This window comes from Cornus florida, unplaced genomic scaffold (assembly GCF_030987335.1).
Source record: "Cornus florida cultivar Cherokee Brave unplaced genomic scaffold, ASM3098733v1 CherokeeBrave_3.0.0_Hap2_Chr11, whole genome shotgun sequence".
In the NCBI taxonomy this organism is placed as follows: domain Eukaryota; kingdom Viridiplantae; phylum Streptophyta; class Magnoliopsida; order Cornales; family Cornaceae; genus Cornus; species Cornus florida.
Genome location: NW_026775581.1, coordinates 36,075,695 through 36,096,934, shown reverse-complemented (window position 1 = coordinate 36,096,934; position 21,240 = coordinate 36,075,695). Strand labels below are relative to the sequence as shown.

At 38.6% G+C, this 21,240-nt stretch overlaps 1 protein-coding gene and 1 pseudogene across 1 annotated transcript in view; one reads left to right on the top strand and one right to left on the bottom strand.

Moving 5' to 3' along the window:
- LOC132280955 (uncharacterized) overlaps positions 1–14,525 on the top strand; it is a 71,101-nt gene extending 56,576 nt beyond the window's left edge. Inside the window, exon 2 of the mRNA XM_059782702.1 lies at positions 14,050–14,525. Within this exon, the coding sequence (XP_059638685.1) occupies positions 14,050–14,525 (476 nt within the window). The remainder of the gene's footprint in view (positions 1–14,049) is intronic.
- LOC132287526 (small nucleolar RNA R71) lies at positions 8,748–8,846 on the bottom strand (annotated as a pseudogene).
- Positions 14,526–21,240: the final 6,715 nt, after the last annotated feature.

Sequence of the window (21,240 nt, the reverse complement as noted above, 5' to 3'; positions counted from 1 at the left end):
CACGTCGTCAAGGCGAGCATAAAACACTAAGGCATTACGGCGATTTACACGAGGGAAGTGGCCGGAAAAGAAGAGAAAAGGGTGGCAGCCGCTTTGCTGCCATGGCTGCCAGCCAAGAGAGGGGAAAGAGAGAAAGAAATCTGACTTCTTCTCTTAAGTCAACCTATTAATAGAAAAACCCTAAAAGTGCCCCGAAAGGGCCCCGCCGGGTTTGGAAAACTGGAATTTGAGTAGACGCACTCAAACGGCAAAACTCCGTGAACAAAAAAGAACCAAAATGAAAAAATATGAACAACGAAAGAAACGGCGTCAAAAACTGACTCCGAGCAGAGAAATATGCCCCAAACAAGTTTGGCGCTAACTGGGGTCAGAAATCCCTAAAACTAGAGAAAATAACCGGAAGGGAATTCTAAGAGTTCACAACTCGACAAAAAATGAAAATGAATCCTGTACGAGGATCCAGGCTCAAAATAAGGTATTTTGCACTAACTTTTGTTAATTGCACAATGACCCTTACAAAAAGGTTTAACTGCAAAACTGGGCCAAAAGATATTTTCTTAAAAACCCCTGAAATAAAATATCTTCAAAAGATATCTATGAAAAATACCCCCAAAAAAGAAAATGATTCTGAAGAACTAGGCATCCATGCCCTTATAGACACCGAGAGCAACTAGAGTACTTTTCTACAGAAGTAAAGATACTTATTTTGTGGAAACCATTTAAAATGAAGATACATGAAGTCAAAAACCAACTCTGAACATAAAAAGCGAGGTTATGCCAAAAAGTGACAAACGGGAAAAAGACAAAATAGGGAAAAGGACGAAAAGTGAATAGTATCAAAAAAATGAAAATGTGGAAATGACTCGGTCCTTAAAGGAAGTTGTCAATCCAAATGAAAATGTCTCAAAGACCATTTCCGAGCACTCGAGACGACACCAAGTGACGAGAAACTGAACTTGGAAAAGAAAATTAAACGAAAACAAAATTTATCCGTAAAATTTGAGAAAAAGGAAATGAAGGAAAATAACCGGGTCATTACACTATCTTTGGATGTTCCCAATCCATCATAGACTCAATCTTCGATGGATCCACTATAACACTGTCCCTTGACATGACATATCCAAGGATTTTCACTTCCGGTAGCTAAAATTCGTATTTTTCGAACTTGGCATACAATCGGTTATCCCTAAGGATCTGCAACACTGTCCTCAAATGATACTCATGCTCCTCTACCAAAGCTGAGTACACGAGAATATCGTCAATGAACACCACCACAAATCTGTCAAGATAGTCACTGAATACACGGTTCATCAAATCTATAAAAGCTACTAGAGCATTGGTCAAACCAAATGGAATCGCCAGAAACTCATAATGCCCATATTGTGTGCGAAAAGTGGTCTTAGATATATCCTCATCCTTAACCCTTAATTGATAGTAACCCGATCTTAAATTGATCTTTGAAAAGCATGTTGCTCCTTTCAACTGATTAAACAAGTCATCAATGCTAGGCAAATGATATTTGTTCTTGATCGTAGTGTGATTCAACTTGCTATAATCGATGCAAAGTCTTAAAGACCCATCCTTCTTTTTCACAAAAAAAACCAATGCTCCCCATGGTGAAGCACTAGGATGAATAAAGCCCCTAGCTTTCAAATCATCCAACTGACTTTTCAGCTTATCAAGCTCTGCCGGTGCCATACGGACAGTGCCATAGAGATGGGTGTTGTACCAGGAATGACATCAATGGCAAAAAAACTTCCCTCAAAAGAGGTAACTCTATCAGTTCCTCTGGAAAGATATAAATGAAATCCTCAACAACTGCCAGAAGAACACGCCCAAACTGCTATCCTCGTCAACTACCAAACTAGCCAAGTAGGATCTGTGGCGACTCCAGTCACCAATGCTGAAAACCATTGCCGGGTGGGAATCACTCCGATCTCCCATAAAATGGAAACAATCTCCCTTGGGAGTGCAAACGGATACCCTCCCACAGAAGCAATCGATCATAGCCGGAAAGAATGACAACCAATCCATTCCGAGAATGACGTCAAAGTTCGCCATGTTGAGAACAACGAAATCGAACTCTAAGGTCCGCCCAAAGTGAAGACTATCCCAAAGTGTGACTTCCAGACCCAATGAATGTGCAAATGATGCAAAAATGAAAGAATGTGATGCACCCGTGTTAACAAGAACCCGTGCCTAAGAACTGGAAACTGGAAAGATACCTCGAACTGAAGAGGTCCCTGTAGAAGCATCCATCTGTGAAAGAGCATAGGCTCATCCCTGAGCCCTTGAGCCCTACTATGAACTGCCATGATAATCTGACTGACGTGTAGAAGCAGTAGATGTAGAACCCCTGGCTGGATAAGTGCCAACTGGCGCCACTGGCTATGGTGCCTGAGGAACTCTGAAACCAGACTGAACCATTGCAGATTGTGTTGGTACCATCTGTGAATCAGTGCCATTACGTGACTTATTTAATAACTTTGGATAATCCTTCTTAAGATGACCAGGTTGCCTGCAATAGAAGCAAGCTCCCTGCCCTGTTTTTGTAGAAGCTGATGTCTGACTAGCCTGTGGTTGAAGCTGTAGACAACGAGGCTTGATATGCCCCGGCTGCTGACAATGGTGACGATCACACCCCGAGCGGATCCCGAAGATACAGGAACCATGGGTGCAGAATGAATTTGCTGCGGTGGCCCCTGTAAGTGTGTACTGTTCCCTGCTTTAGCCTTTTTCCAATGACTTCTGGAAGATGATGGAGTGTCACCGCGAGGCTGCTTAAATAAACCCCTGATCCGTGACTGATCCCGTTCCTTTACCTCAGTTAGCGTAGCCCTCTGGACTACCTCTCTATAGGTCCTCAAATCAAGAATTGAGACTCATAGCCTGATGTTAAGATGTAGGCCATCCTGAAACTTCATTGTCTTGGCCTCATTTGTCGCTACCATATCCTCGGCATGATGAGAGAGAGAAGTAAATCGAGTCTTATACTCAATAACACTCATGGTGCCCTGATAATGACCTGTGAACTATATCCTCATCTCCCGCCTCATGGCCCTAGGAAAGAAGCGCTCAAAGAACAAATTTCTGAACTCATTCCATGTCATCAACTCAATATTGTGGACATTGGTCATAGACCTCCACTAAATATCTACATCTCCCATGAACATAGAGACTGTCAAATAAATCCGTAATCTGTCCATGGGTACCGCCATATTGTCTAACTTGTGAGCCATAAGGTCCAACCAAGCTTCTGAGACTAGCGAATCTAAACTCCCCGCAAATGGACCAATCTTAACCCTCTATAGTCGCATGTAGTACTCCAGTGCCTCATTAACTATCGGTGCTGGTGCTAGTGCTAGAATCTGTATCCAGGCCACTTGCCTGTGTATCAATTCCTGTAGGGACTCAACAATCCCCTGATTAATTCCCTGAGCCACTTGTTCCTCATAAGTCGGTGCCTGCGGCGGATTAGCATCCACGCCATAAACTGGAATCCTAGGCCTTCTTGGACCCGTCGTAGGCTCGATGTCATCCACCTGCTCCTCAATGCCCTAAGGTGAAGACTCTCCACACGTGACAACCATGATGCTAAACGTACGAAAGAGAAAGAGGTCAATAATAACACAAGTTAATGCAACTCACACAACAAGTGCATAAACACGAAGCAAGACAAGGTATGCAACATACGGTCATGCTAAAGCAATCAAAGAAAGCTGTTTAAATAGTTAAGTACTTAAGCAAATAAGCATACATATCAAACAAAGATGCTTTTTACCACATAATTACATAAGCATAAAGACATGTCATAATACCAAACGTGTTATCAAGAAACACATAAACATGATATAACACCAAAACATGTTATGAAAGGCATGTGAATACATCAAAGTAGATCAACAAAAGCATGATATACCCCCAAAGCCCATCATCCAAGGTATTCAAACCTAGGAGCTCTGATACCACTTGTGGCCCAAGTTTTGAAAACTCAGTGCGTCAGTGATGAGTAAGAGATGACCCATTAACGGATCCAAAATGTGAAAAATGACCTCTAGAGATGTACGTCATCCCTAAGGTACCGAAATGACTCCTCATGTAGCCATGGAACTCAAATGAGCCAAGCAATGAAGCAAGAATGTCAAACCTGATAAAAAATGAACCAAAGGTAAAATGGTCATTTCAAACTTGTATGGATGCCACTATGCATACCATTGGAAAGACAATGAAAAATATATAAATTTATACTCAAGAATCACCTGATTCGGAGTCCGGTCGGAAAAGATATTAAAAGGAACAAAGTGGTATTCTCCGTTTAGGAGGTACCACGAACCTATCTCACTTAAACTAGAATAACTCTCACTACAACTGGAGTTTGGATATGGGGTTGGTACCATTGGAAAGATAGCTTCATGCTCTTGAATTTAGATTCAAGAACGACCCAATTTGGATTAGGAATGAAAGAGTTATGACCCTCTGAAGTTGGTGTAACAAGGCTGTCCAAGGAAACTGGGAAGTGAGATATTCCCGGGGAGGATCGTTGACTAGAATGCAACCATCAGCCAACCGAAACTCAACCTTCGGTCGGCCGAACCCCAATCATCAGCCACCTAAAATGATGAATTTCTTTAAAAGGCTACTGGAATGGCTCCTCGAGCATGTGTCAGCCGGCTAATGATTCTTATCAGCCGACCGGCATAGCAAACAGCAGCAAAAAACTGCTACTGCAATGTGTGAAAAATGCACTAGGTCCAATCTTAAGGCTACGCAAGTATTCCAATTGATCCAAAACAAATTTGAAAACATTTTCTTGCCTTAATCAAGCATAGATAACATGCTAAAACAAAAGAGAAGCATGAAACTCACTCCCACGCATGAATTTTGCATAAAAATCCACAAATCATTCCATAAATAGTTCAAAAGTTGCAACTTAAGAGTTTTATGAAATGTGAGCACACCCGCAGACGTATATAGTTCAATCCGTTTACAAAATTTGACCTTTCAAACCTCTATTTTCACAAAATAGGCTATTAAGGCAAAACTTGAGTTTTAAAAGCATACATTTAAACTTGAAATTCAATGGCCCTTGGCCTCATGTTATACATGCAAAGAGAGTATTATCAAGTGTACTTAAATACATATTATGCATTAAAGAAGCCATCTTAGCTTGTAAAATACCATACATCTATGGTATACAAAATATAACATCCAAAAGGAAAGCATGCTAAACAAGTGCATGTCAATATACAAAAATGCTTCAAAGTACTCATAAGCCCCTAAGGATGATGTGCATCCGAGAACATTGTCTCCTTACCTGTAAAATAACCCACACAACTACGGTGAGTAATCAAGTTACTCGTAGGAAGAAGCATATGCAAATACCCTAAAGTTTCAATATTATTGCAAGATTAATATAGATGAATACAAGGAAGCATTCCACTTAACGTCTATGTTCAAGGTGTTCTAAGGGATCATCTTAAGCTAAAGCAATAATTCCATCACAGCACTATAACAATATCAATGTACTTAACAACATCAAATTGCCAGTAACCACAATTATAAGTAACAATTAAGCAATGGTTGTCAACTTGGAATTGAATGCGAAATTGATGAGCACTGAAAAGTGCGTATTTAAACCCCTTAAGCTTAGGCATTCTAGTACCGTTATCTATCTTACTTTACCGTCTTAGATTGATTTCGTATTATTTCTATTTTCAGGCACTTATCCCAAAAATAAGCTAACTCAGCCAAATAAGAGCAAAAATGATGCAAGATGAATCAAAGAAAGGAGCCAAGTGGAAGCAAAAGGAAGAAAAAGGTAGAAATCAACATCTTCGATCGATCTCAGATCAAAGTTCGATCGATCCAACATGATCGATCTCAGCACTTCAAGATGGATCAGAGCCATGATGACATTTTTAGAGATCTCAAAAGTTCGATCGATCCAACATCATTCTTCGATCGATCGAACCACCTTGTCCTTATCCAAATGATTGATCTTATCTAGTTGTACCACCCTACCAACCACTTTTGTCCTTTTTCCAAAAATATCATCAAAATATCTCAGATTTGTTTTTATCTTAAAAGCACCGCCATTGAAGATCGATCCAACTTCAATTCGATAGATCTCAGCCATATTCGATCGATCCAAGTCTAAGGTTCAATCAATCGAACTTCCTCCAGTGCGAAAAAGTTAAATTTCTAGCTCACAAAAAGTTGTCCTTTATCCAATCATTAGGGAATATTTGCTATACGACCTCAGCTTATTTTGGGTATCATTTGACCTACCTATATAAGGATAAGGATTACTTTTTACATCATATCATATCATACCTTATAGAACTCTTGGAGAGGAAGCTTAGAGGAGGAGGAGGCTAGAGACACCATTGGAGACTCTTCATCAACCAAGGAGCAAATCTCTACCACGGATTTAGCCCTTGAGGGTTGGAGAAGCACTACCATGAGTGGCTAGACATCCGCTTGGGGCTAGAGTTAGCCCAAAGCATGCTTTCTACATCTTGATTTTGTGTATTATTGAGGGATTGGTGTTGTAATACATGTTTTGGCACTTTTATATATATAGATCTTGTTTATTCAATGATTTATGTGGTTTAATGCTTCCAATTGATCATTTCATTCTATCCATATGTCTATATATTCTAGAATAGATGTTCATGTGTTTATTTCTATTTCTTGTGTTATTGATGCATGTCTATGTGTATTAATACCATAGATCTAGAGATTGTCAAAATATTGTGCTTAATGGAATGCTCTTGTAATTTTCTAGATGGTTCATGCTCATTTCTTGATGGATTGTGCCTCTCCCTTAGGTTAATTAGTTTAATTTCATGTCATTAGCTTAATTGTAGTATAGTGGTAGCATAGTTGTTAGATGGGAGGACAATTTATGCTTGTTGTTTGATGTTCCATACTTTTGAATGCAAGAAGCATATATCTTTAACCTTGTGGTGTATTTGGCTTATGAGCTTAATGAAAGGATTAATGACTTGCTAGATATATTATGCTTTTCACATGTTATTTAGACAATATATACTTAATTGTTAGATATATTGTGCTTTTCACATGTTGATTAGACCAAATATGCTTAATTGGTCACCTTTGCTAATTGAATTAACCAAACACACACACACATCAATATTGCAACACACATTTCTCTCATTAGTCACTTGTTAAGGGTGTAGAAAAGTATTGTTTGGTGGTGACCTCTAAACCCCAAGATCTCTCTCTCTTACTTACTCTTTACTGCATTCAATTATTTAATTTAATTTGCTCTCTAGTTTAATCAACCAACCATCTACTTGTTTGATCACCCAACCTACTAACCCTAATAGTGATTCCACAACCAAATTCGACTCTAATCCCTTGGGACGATCCCTACTCAACCTAACTATATTTTTAGTGAAGGTAATAGTGGCTTCTATAAATGTAAAACTTGGCCCTCGCCTTAATGCACACTCTCTAAGCTTATGGTGTGGTAGGACGACGACACACAACCACCGTCAAGTTTTTGGCGCCGTTGCCGGGGATTAGGCAACGTCGTATTTATGGAATCAATTAGGAATTAGTACTCTTTTGATCGTGTCTTTACTTTGTTTTTATTTTTCTTTTGATTACTTATTGTGTTTGTTCATCTTTGACAAGGAGCATTGAACTAGGAGGCAAGCAAAAGAGCTAAGCAAGCATGGAAAAATGCTAAAAATTTAAAAAAAATTGCTAAGCTAAGCTATAAATTTGGAATTGAAGTGCTATAGGACCTTTGTGAGACTTTCCTTACTCAATCCCTTAGTTAAATTGTCGGCCCGCGTGGAGGGTTGTTGTTAATTTCTTAGATAAATCGTGAGCCCGCGTGGAGGCAATCTTAATTGTTCTTTGCATCATTGTTGTTAAAGCATAAGAGTATGGGTTAAGTGTTTATGGAGGAAGATTCATTGAATTGTTGTGAAGTCAAAGTGTTTGTTCATTCATTGTGTTTATGTGTTTTTACATTGTGCATGCATGGTCGTAGATCACTAAGACCAACTCTTGTCCCTCTTGATTTACATCTTGAATCCGTAGTTAGAAATCCTAGGGGAAGAGGAAGTTCTAGTTCTACCCAATCCATTACATTAATGGAAGCCATAATGAAGAGCATGTAAAGGACCTTGGTCACATAGACCAACAAGTATCCTCCATCCAAATGTGCATCATGAGAACATGCAAGCACCGTTAGACATGCCTAGGCCATTCATTCACCAACCACAACAACAACAAGGCCAAGTTCCATTTGGAATGCCAAGGCCAATGTATGCTCCACAACCTCCCATCATTTAAGGAAATCAAAATCAAGGTGCCCACGTTGCACCTCAAATTGCTAATCATCCACTCGCTTTAAGAGATCACTATGTGCCTAATGAATACAATGCACCCACATGCATTCAATTGCCACCATTTAGAGCACATCACTATGAAATTAAGCCACAAACCATTCAAATGCTTCCTCACTATCATGGACTTCCAATTGAAGAACCTTACAAGCATTTAGATGAGTTTCTAGAAGTATGTTCCACTGTAAAATATATGGACATGCCAGAAGAGGTCTTAAGACTCAAACTTTTTCCATTCACCTTAAAAGACAAGGCAAAGTATTGGTTTAACAATCTTAGACCTTTTTCAATCACTTCTTGGGAAAAAATGCAACAAGCGTTCTTGAAGAAGTACTATCCGGTTTCTAAGACCAACGCCATGAGAACCTCAATTCGAGATTTTTCACATGGGGATGGAGAAACGTTTCATCAGGCATGGGAACGCTTTAATGAATTGCTTAGGAAGTGTCCACATCATGACATGCCCAAATGGAAATTAGTTCAATATTTCTTTGAGAGCTTACCGGATAATTACAAAGGCATGGTTGATGCTTCCATAGGTGGCTCATACATTGATAGGCATGAGGCTAACGTGTGGTGTCTTTATGAGACCATGAGTGAAAATTCTTTGCATAGAGGATTATTTTCTAAGAATGGTAGAAATTCACAAGGTAGGAAGAGTGTTGGCTTACATCAAGTCGACCATTCAAATGAAATAGTCGCCGAAATGAAGTCTTTATCTCAAAGGTTTGATCAATTTTTTATTAACCAAAACTCGGCGAACCAAGTATCTTCCTTCCCTAACCATTCTCATCTTGCATCAAATGAAACATGTATGACTTGTTCTAGTGTTTTTCATTCTATTTCTCATTGTCCTCACGGACAAGTGCAAAATGAACCTAATGAACAAGTCAATGCAGCTTTTGTGAACCAAGGGAATAATCCTTATGGTACTCATTATAATCCAAGTTGGAGAAATCATCCGAATTTCTCTTGGAAAAACTAAGGAGAAGGCTCAAACCCTTCCCAAGGCGGTTTTTAAGGGAAGTACATTCCACTTCCACTTCAAAACCAAGGATCCCAAGGTTATAGACCTTATCAATCACAAGGGAATCAATTTGCTAACTCTCATTTTCCTAACCAATCTTATTCCCAAGGAAATACTAGAAGTCCTGCCTTTGAAGACAAAGTTTTGAATGCTTTGGGCACTTTAGAGGCTAACACTCAATTGCTTCATTCTCACTCTCAATCTATTGCAAAGCTAGAAACCCAAGTAGGGCAAATAGCAAGCACTCTTAATGCTAGAGAGAAGGGAAAGATGCCTATGAATGCGCCACCGAAGCAACAATGCGTTGTGGAAACCCATTCCTCATCGGAAGGCCACACCATTGAGCATGTTAATGCGGTGACTACCTTGCGGAGTTGTAGGATTGTGGATAATCAAGTTGAAATATCTAATGAAAAGAGTGAACCGGTGCAACCTTAAGTTGTCACCCGTCCCATTTCACATCCCATATCCTCCTTCATTGCATATACATGATCTTGTGAATGAGAAAGCTTCAAAATGTGATTTCAAGAATGATTTTGAAAATGATTTAAAGAAAGATTTGCCAAAAAATGAGTTTGAACAGATTTTGTTGAAAAATGATTTGAAACAAAGTGATTGAAAAAATTCTTGTGTTGAGGACTTTTCAAAAGAAAATGCTGAAAAAGTGTTTGGCCAAAAGCTCCATTTCCGGATGCTTAAAAGGATCCATTTCAAAAGACAAGCAAAAGGTAAAAATCAATGAAATCATGGAAATGTTTAGGCAAGTGAAAGTCAATCTTTCACTTTTGGATGCAATCAAGCAAATTTCGGCTTATGCCAAATTCTTGAAAGACTTGTGCACCCAAAAGCAAAAGAACAAGAGCCAAGCACCAAGAAAAGTAGCTTTGACCGAGCAAGTAAGCTCAATTTTGCAACATAACACTTTACCAAAGTTTAAGGACCCCGGTTCAACTATTACTTCGTGCATCATTGGTGAACATATCATTAATCGGGCGCTTCTTGACTTAGGAGCAAGTGTTAACCTTCTTCCATACTCGGTTTATGTCAAATTGGGCCTAGGTGAATTGAAACCAACATCGGTAGTTTTACAACTTGCTGACCGATCCATTAAGAAGCCTAGGGGTATAATTGAGGATGTATTGATTAAAATTGACAAGTTTTTCTTCCCCGTTGATTTCGTTGTCATTGACATGGAACCGGTCCCCAATCCTAAAAGCCAAATTCCCGTTATCCTTGGCCGTCCTTTCTTGGCAACCACTAATGCCAACATTAATTATAGGACGGGGATAATGAAGATCTCATTTGGCCACATAAAGGTGAAGTTGAATATCTTCAATCCCACACCCAATTCATTTGACAAATATGAAGGAAAGGTTAATGTTGTAGATAAATGTCATGATCTTCAATGTCAAGGAAGTGAGCTTTTATGTAAGACCAAAACTTCAAGGGAATCATCTTCAACCTTGCATTCTCAAAGTCTTGTTTCAAATTCTTGCCTTGAAAGGGCATGAAAGCCCAAAGGTTGTGATTGCATTGACAAGGGATCAAAAGTTTCTTTTGAGCTTGATCCAACAAGTTCTTCAAAGAACTGTTTGTTGGGTGGAGTTCAAAGCATCTATTACCCCAACAAGGAGGGGATGCATTACAAGATCTTTGATCCAGGCTAAAAGAGCCCAACCTCTTTTTAGAGACGTTAAAGACTAGCACGACATTTCGTAGGGTGTCAAAACCCTATTCCTCCCTCATTTTTACTTAAATTTCATTTCTTGCGAAGTCTAGATACTTGTTTTTGGTTCATATGCATTGCTAGGAACTGTGATTAGGATTGCATGAACTTTTATGTTGTGATTGAGCAATTTGCATAACTTCGATCGATCTCAAACGAGAGTTCGATCTATCGAACTTCCATCTACATCCAACACTTAGAAAAAAATTTGACCTGCATCCACCTGCATCCAAATTACCTCTATGTCCCCTCATTCGAACTCATTCTCAGATCGATCAGAAGACCTTAGATCAATCCAACTTCAAAGTTCGATCGATCTCGTGATCCAACGCTTAGAAAAATTTTGAGCTTGCATCAACCTGCATATTTCAGCTCTCTGTCTCATCGATCGAAAACATTTCAAGATCGATCTGAAGTTCTTCGATCGATCCAACTTTAAAGTTCGATCGATCTGCAAGTTCCAACACTTAACCAAATTTTTTAACCAAAAACCTGCATATTTTTGCTCTCTGTCTGATCAATCGAACATTTTGTTCAGATCAATCTTAGTTCTTCAATTCTCTATTTTTACTTTTGTTTGACTTTATTTGACTTTTTAATTTTCAAAAAATCCAAAAAATTTATTTTATTTTATTTTATTTTCCAAAAATACAAAAAGATTTTCTTTTATTTTCTTTTATTTACTTAATTTTTCAAAATAAAAAAAATAAAAAATAAAAAAGAAGAGAAAGATTTTTATTTTATTTATTTTAAAAATCCAAAAGATTTTAGTTTCTTTTTTTTATTTTATTCTATTTTTCAAAAATCCAAAAATATTTTCTATTTTTCAATTTTAATTTTTAATTTTAGTTTTTAATTTTTCAAAAATTTCAAAAATTCCAAAAACACTTTGAAGAGAGATCATCAAAGTTCGATTGATCTGAAATCTCAATTCGATCGATTGAACTGATCGGAAAAAGTTTTTAAAAATAGACCTTGAGGGTCTCAAGATCGATTCATTAGATCGATCCAACCCTCCAAACCCTTGTGCCTCATTCCCATCACCACTGTGCACCCATCTTCATCATCTTCTCCGGTGAATCTCTGACGAGATCCAAACAACGTTGATTCTCTCTCTCTCCTCTCGGATTTTCATCTCCATCTTCTTCTCATCTTCTCTCGCGACTTGAGGTAAGATCCGAGCCATATCTTATGATTTCAAGCTTTAACTTGTTCAATACATGTTGCCTACATGCTAGATCTAGGATGTATTATTGATGATTTCCTCCATTGATGAAGCTTGAAGCATGTTTGTATATATGTGTATTTAGATTTGTATATATATGTATATATTTGTGTATTTTGAATCCATTTTGGGAGTATGGGCTTTGTAAAGGGACTAAGATTGAGGAATTGTTATGTTGATGGGCCCACGACCTTGTTCGTGTGGCCCCCATGCTTCCAAAGTCACATATCTGTGACCTTTCAATTTTCATCTTCGCACAGTTCGATCGATCAAACTTCTATCTCAGATCGATCGAACTCATCCTTTTCAATTTCTCAGATCGATCGAAGTTTTGAGATCAATCTCACATTTTTTTTGTGATTGATCGAACTTCACAGATCTCATACACACATTCCATGCATCTTATCTTGTGTCCATGCTATCTCATTCATGTCCAATGCCTGTGATATTCTACATTGGATGCATTTCATACTCACATTATTTAGCATGCTTCATATCCTGTTACTTGCATAGATTCATGTCATCTATATGTTTTGTCTATCTTATTTGACATGCATGTTTCTATTTTGTACTTTTAATTCTTTATTCTGGCACTGACTCCCCTTGCAAGTTTTTAAATTATTTTTTAGGCCATGACTAAGTGCAAGACTATTGCCAAGAGGCAACACGGGCCTCGGAGACATATCAGACCTAGGATAGAGGAGCCAGCAGAGCCCTCTCATGCATAGGAGGAGCCATTAGAGCCTACTCCACCTCAGTCACCTGCTCATGAAATTGAGGATGATCATATTCCATCTACTTCTATGGCTCAACCTGCGTTTACACCATCCCCATCTCCATCACATGCTGGAGCTGAGCATTCACCATTACCATCTTCATCACACCAGCCAGCAGCCATCTCGAGAGCATGATAGGCCTGCGCCTAGATATGCGCATATGACAGTGGACTATGAGTCAGTGTTTGACACAGATTTTTTCTCCAGATCAGTGTTGACCTGATCAGCTTATCATGATATTATCTAGAGGGGCCTTGCAGTTATTCTTGCCCCAGTTACTGAGCCAGTTTGCCCGCGGCTAGTACGGATGTTCTTCCAGAACCTCTGACCGTCCCCGCGTACCACGACAGTGCTGGTCACTACCATAGATGGCCATCAGATTACTATTACTATGGACACGCTAGCCAGATCATGCCATTGTCCACACCGATGCCTTCCGGAGCTACAGGAGCTATATCCGAGGCTATACAGGCTTTCTTATGCCGACATGGCAGTATTTCTGATAGGTCACCATGCCGATGGCGAGACTTTTGCCACCCGAACCTTTCTTCTAGATGACCTATGGTTCTTTGATTCTGTTCTCTTTCAGAATATATATATGGCCGGGCATAAGATTCAACGGCGAGGAGACTATCTGACAGCCCTCTACGCATTTTATACAGGCCACTAGGTATCTATCCTCGCGCTCATCTGGAGCATGATGAGGAAGCTTTTCGATGATTATATCAGCAAGGAGAAGCCTGGAGGGGCTAAGTCTCTCCTTTTTAGCCACCTCATCACCCAAATACTAATTGATCAGCACTATCCTTTTCATCATTAGAAGCACCCTGACAGAGGTTCCTGTCACTTCTTGAAGATGGACTAGAACAAGAGCTACAATGCTATTATCACCAGACTGTAGGACCACGCAGTAGTGGCTGCAGAGGAGCTCGAGGCTGAGGAGGCTGAGGCAGCAGCAGTAGATCCTACAGCGGATGATGTACCAGTAGGTCCAGTTGCCGAGCACATAGACATTGATTTAAAGCGACCTGCAGATGATGCAGAGCAGCACTCTCCAGCTGGGTTGCCAGTACACGAGGAGGAGCAGACTCAAGATCTTTCTTCTGATTCATCCATACCTGAGGCTCCTAGTCAGACTCCCGGCTTTGGAGAACGTATTCAGGCTCTTGAGGATGCAGTAGTTGCTATCAGAGCAAATACTGCTGCCATTCGAGCCGATGCTGTAGCCCACCGAGATGATTTTGCTACATTCTGCACGGATGTCATGACTGCACTGCGAGACATGCAAAATACCATACATCCATGGTATACAAAATATAACATCCAAAAGGAAAGCACGCTAAACAAGTGCGTGTCAATATACAAAAATGCTTCAAAGTACTCATAAGCCCCTAAGGATGATGTGCATCCAAGAACATTGTCTCCTTACGGGTAACCCACACAACTATAAGCCAAGCTTTTCTCCAATGGTGGCTAGGTTAGGATTTTGAGAACAAGTGTAATGAAAAAGATGAAAGTGAAAATGGTGAGTGGAGGATTTAGTATTCCTCCACTCATTATGTGCTCTTACACTACCTCTCATACACATACAATGCAAGACTAAAATATGAGCCTACCCTTGTCACAAATCCAAGGCACCTTCCTAGGCTTAATCCTAAGCCTACACTTGTCAACCATCCTAGCTAACAAGTTGTGATACCCCCGGATTTCCAAATACGAGTGAGCCAGGCCAACGCCCGATTACCCCGAGGATATCAAACCAATTAGCAATAATCGAATACAGAATACAATTAAGGAAACAAGAATAAATAAAACTGCTGAAAAGAAACTAGAATGATAATCCAAAACTGAAAACCTCAAAATTAAATTTTATAAATAAAGTATTAATCTGATACATCTAACTTTTTTCAATTCCAATACAACTCGGGAATCCATCTGGTGGACCTCTAATCAAAACCAACGTTGAAAAATGAACAACTGTAAAGAAATCCACTGCTAAACCATGAAGAAACCTCCTACATCGTCGGTAGAATGAGTAGTCATCTCTGGTCAGCACGAACAAGCTCTAAGGCCTAGAACCGTTCGTAACCTAAAAAACTAATAGTGAGTCAGGCCCACGAACAAGTTCTATCCTAACTACAATCCAAATAGAGACCCGATACATAGATGCATCATATATGTCCCAACCATATCTATATAGTCCGTAATAGATAAATATATATCCACACTACAGGACTCTCACTAAACTATGCTGAGGGTCTTAACCTGAATAGAAGGCAGCATGCAATACGCACCTGAGTGGGCATGACTACCTAAGCTTAACAGGGTATACCTCAACCAACATAGCTAGTTACTCATCCTACTGCATATACGCACCCTAACCGCCGACTATGAGACTCAAGCTCAGATCGCGGTACCATAATTTATATATATAAATTCCCCTCCAAACCAATGTAGTGCCGCTCAACTATTCGTCGCTCAAGACAACATTTAATCAGGATTTAAACGTTTTAGTTAAAACCCTATCCTTCCTAATACAGAAATATAAATAACCATCTAATATGTCGTTTAACTGTTTTAGTTTACAGGACATAAAGCCATGTAGGATTTAACTATTTTAGTTAATCCATTCCGTATGTATGAATGGGTTGGAATTAGCGTTTTGATCTAATCCGTCCCTCCGTATACCACCGTTCCATACCGGTGCATACCATGTATATGATCCGTAAATGATACAACAACTCCATCAGTGCATCACATAAATCCACAAAATCCAAGTAGTTGATAAAACAGAATTGCAACAGTACATCAACTATAATCCCAAAATATCATCCCTATAATTGCTAAAACAGTTTAATAGTCCAGCAATACAAATCCAAATCCATAATCCAAGTAATTGCATACACCATTTAATAATCCAGCAATTACAATCCAAGCATTTAATCCAAGTAATTGCATAAACAGTTTGATAGTCTAGCAAGTAAAATCCAAATCCATAGTCCAAGTAATTGCAGAAAAAAAATATAGTATTTCCACCATTAACATCCAAGATATGCATAGATCAAACTTGTTAATTAAATGATCCTAGCATGCAACCAAAATAAGATTTATAAATATATACATAAACCATTAAATTATTAAAATTAAATTAGGAAATTAAACCCTTCCATCCGTTAACTGCCTGTACTGCTTTGTACACTTTCCTACGGTTAAATCCATGAGTGCTAAGGCCTTCATTTATTAAAATATGCTCTAGTATAGCATGATATAATGTTTGGAATCCATGTTCCAACTCTTTTTAATTTCTAGACACAGTTTGTGCATTTAAATCCTTCCGGTCCTCCAAGTCCGTAAACTGACTACGACTTGCTTTAGATTTTCTTACGGTTTAAAACATTAGCTTACAAATAAATTAATGCATCCTAGGGCTTTAATATTCCGTGAATTAAGATTTAAAACCATTACAGTAACCCAAACATAGCTGAAAATAAGCCAGTTTGGACCAAACATTACGTGACTAAGCTTCTGTATTGCACAAGATCACAAAGACTTCTCTAAAAAAACTGGAGAAGGCTCTAAGCAACAAGAGACGTCTCCAACTAAGGGAGAACCTTCTCTAAGTTTTTCAAGAGCCTTCTCTAAGTGGATAGAGCCTTCTCTAAGTTTTTGAAGAGCCTTCTCTAAGGTTTCAAGCTTATGTAACACACGTTGTGACACCCAAAACCATCCAAAACCACAGAGCCTGCTCCATTCACGTAAATGACAACCCTTCTGTACCTCTAAAACAAGTTTAAACTCATGTTATAATCCACTTAAATTGCTAGTTTAAACTTAGGCAATTAAATCCTTTCTGTCCAGAACTAGCATATAAAGTTGTTTAAGTTCCCTCTGTTAATTCCACTTGCGTAATTGCATCTCTTATGCACTGGTAACTTATAAAAATACCTAGGTTGCATGTTAATCATCTTAGTCTACTTCCCACACAATTCCAGACTCAAGAATCGTCCACACAATGCACCCAAAAACCCAGTATCCGTCAAAATAGGAGAAAATAGGAGAAAGCCTGCTCTTAGAATACAAGAGCAGGCTCTAGCAAGCATGGAGCTAGCTCCATGCCTTCTTGGAGCCAGCTCTTGAATGATGGGAGTCAGCTCTTCAATTCTAAGAGCCGGCTCTTCATTCCTCTGAGCCTCTGTTCTCCTCCAGCCCCGTTTTCCAACCATCTGCTTCAACACCGGCCACTTCCACTCCCTCTGTTTGTTTTTAAAACTGTTACTAGGAGTTCTAAGTGAGTCTAGAACCATCCCATACTTTTACTTAAGTTAGTTTGCATTAAATAAAACCTTAGAACATTCCCCGATCAAACATGCACAAGAAGAGAAAACATTGTAATCAAACCAAACCAAACTTGCATAGACTGTAACAAAGTAAATTCACGCATACAGAAAATTGATATAGCATATAATAAGCATCTAAGATTCAATTTAATAACCAATTATAACCCTAGAGACTCTCTAAGGATGCACAGAACACAAGCAACGGGAGAGAGAAAAGAAAGAACTTGCCTTTACAATTTTGGATTCAAAACCATGTCGCCGTCTTCCTAAGCTTTCCAACGACGTCCAATTCACTGTTCAGTCTCCTAGGGCTCAATCTTCCCTTCTCCTATGTCTGTTCGTCAAGCCACGGCCAAGCCCTCACCAAAGTTGTTCTGTTTGTTTCTCACAACCTCTCTGTTTTCTCTATATAACTCTCTGTTTATGAACGAGTGTTTGTGAATGAAGTTTTATGGTTTCCTAACCCTAAGCCGACGTCTAATAATATATTTATAGGTTTAGAAAACTAAAACCCTAATTCTAATTCTAATCCTAGAAAGAAAAGGGCAACCACAAAAGTTATAATTCAAGTCGGCTAAATACTTGAGAATATACACGTAACCCTAAAATTATAACATATATTAAAATATGATAAACAACACCAGTTTAATTATTAATAAATACCAATAATTAAAACTACCTTATATACATATATACCTATATATACATGTATATACTTCCATGTGTAAAAACTGTACCCCTTTACATTATTCAAATAGTCCGTTAATCCTATCCAAGCCCAACCTTGTTTTAAAGATAAATAAATAAAATAACACAGCATTTAAAAATGAATTTAATTCAATTACAACAAATAAAATACAATTAAATTAAATAAAAATAAAACAATTCAACACATACTTCACAAAGCAACCCACCACAATTAAATTAAATACTAATTAATCAAATAAGGCAAATTCAAATACACCATCAACAATTAAATCAAATACAAATAAAACAATTAATCACATAAACAAATAGACACAAAATCAATTAAAAATGCACAAAAATAAACTTAAATTCCAATTTTATCCTTTTGGAAAATAGGGGTATTACATTCTTCCCCCCTAACAAAAGGAATTCCGTCCTCGGAATTCACGAAACTCTGAATTATTTTAGTTGAAATTCATTTCTGTCCCATTGTGGATGCTGCCGCTATGCAGGAGCTCCACTTAATTCCAAATCCTCTAAAGAAACTTATGAGTTCTATATCAACGAAACATAAAAGTTATGCAACACGTAAGTTGGATTGAGCAACTTCCTATCCATACCCACATTGTTTAAACAGGGTATAAATCCACATGCCTCCAAATTACATAGCATAAATGTGTAAAACTCCAATACATCTCATCCTAACGTTGTAAATCACAAATCGATAGGCTACCGCCTAAATGGAGAAACACCCTCCATGAAAGTCAATGTAATATATATAAAAAAAAATTGACCTTTCTCAGTAACACCCCTTGCATCCGATATTGAAGACATCCCCAAATCAAATGTTTCCCACTCCCATTTTGATCTAGGCAGTGGCAAAAATCTCCAATGAGCTCCGGTTATCCATCGTCCACCTTTCAAACAAGTGTTACTCGTAAAGACAGTTATATACATGTCGCTGCCCAAACCTGATCCCTAGAACTGACAGTTGATGTCGTGATGTTCCTGATAACCATCCGAGTGCATTGAGAAGGAGTGTCGATTGTGAAATCGCATTCATTCTGGCAGCACTAACAAAACTACAAATCGCCCGTCAGTACCTTAACCAGGATGAATAAAGAACTAAAAGTTGTGAATCTCAGTCCTTACATCCTTCTTCCCATTTGTTTACAAGAAGTACCAACTGGTCTGGTACCACCAGCTTTGTTTACACCTATTGCTTACATCGGAGCATCCTCAAAAGCTAACTCTGCCACTGTAGCTATGCATCACCAGTTAGTGATAAGCAGACCGATACTAAAATCAACCGACAATTCCATTCAGTGAAAGTCAATTCACTATGACTTCCCACACACACCGTGCACTGCTTTCATAAATAAACGTTCAGTCTCTCCTTTCCTGTCCTTGACATATCCTACTTCTCTAATATAGGTAAGTGTTAATTGGACTCTTTGTCTCATTTCAAACAAATACGAAACTTTTCCCATCCTCCATATAGTCATCAGTATCGGAGCAACAGCTAATTGTTGCAAAAGATACCCCTAAAAAAAAAAAAAATTCCCATATTTTATACAGTGTAGAAACTTTGGTTCCTCCTCCAAGTGCAACCCCAGCAACTCCTTCAAATGACACCCTCAAAAAATCATGTAGTGATTATGAATAGATTGATGAAGATTTAATCAGCCCACTATCCTCACTTGGCGTCATTCTAATAAGTACCTACCAGCCCGAAATCCTCTATCCGAACCATAGTGGCATTACAGTGATCTTTACCTACCACAACCTCACGAATCCCCAAAACATTAACAACCACCATTCTTACAGCGTTGTACAAACGAATCCCTACCTAGCATAGAGCATATCAAACAAATTATTGTAGATTATTTGACTCGTATTAGTAGTTTAACCATCCCTTCCCAAGTAGCATATCATATTAATGCATATCCAGCTCCAAAAGGTTGGCTAGAAGTTTGTATCTCTACCCAATCCTATGACCCTATATCCACAAAGCCTAGCGTATATAGCGCTATTACTCCATGTTATTACAATAATAGTTGGCTGACATACTTGTGCCCCAACTAAATCTTATTCCAAATCCTGAACCAATTAACAAAAATGAAACACGTAACAACAAAATACAACATAAAATAACAAAATCAAACACATAGATACATACAATACAACAAAACAACCAAAATATATTTTCTACTTAAAACATCCTCCATTCGAGAGAAGAAAACCTCCTTTGAACTCAAGTTCCCAAATTATGTCACAAAAGTTCATTTCGTAGTTTCGTTGGTAATCATCCAACCTTGAAACATATCCATAACCATAGTTGAAAAGCAACATTCATTTGCCTAAGCAAATACCAAAGGCGTAACTCTCATCCTCCTTATACGCAGAATGCAAACCGTCTATCGCGGGTTTTACCAAGCAACATAGAACATCACAACCTAATCCCCATACGCTCTGGAATGTGATATAAAATTACATCTTTGTTTTGATAATAACTCCCGGAGAAAGAATATGAAAATTCATCCATATGTAGATTGGTTCACCCTAATGCTACCAGTATCATTCACTATACTGCTGGTGAATGAGAGCACACTCGTGCGATCCTTCATCCTCAAGCTTTAGTATTTTCTTTCTTGGAGATGCTGAAATCCCCTCCTTTAGGATCCTCTTCCGAATCCTACTCTTCGCTTATCTCCTTTTTGAGAACACCCGAAGTTGTGTTAGTCCCGGTATGCGGTGACCTAACACCTACACCTTGATCCATTCTTGGCGTATACTTTCTAAGTAATGCCAACCTTGGAACTAAACCTTCGATCCTATGTTCTGCGTCTGGCAAAGAACTCGATAACCTACTCCTTTACTCCTTTAGGTCTGTATCAATTTCGCCTTGAACCCTATTCTCCTCCTAGTGTCAACCACTCTGTATCTACAGAATCTAATTGACATCAAGTCCCCCTAACGAACCGTAAATAGAGTACAACGAATCCTAATATGGCTCTAAGTTTTAAGAGACGCAACGCGGAAGTCTTATAATGAAAACACTCCTAAGGACACTAGAAC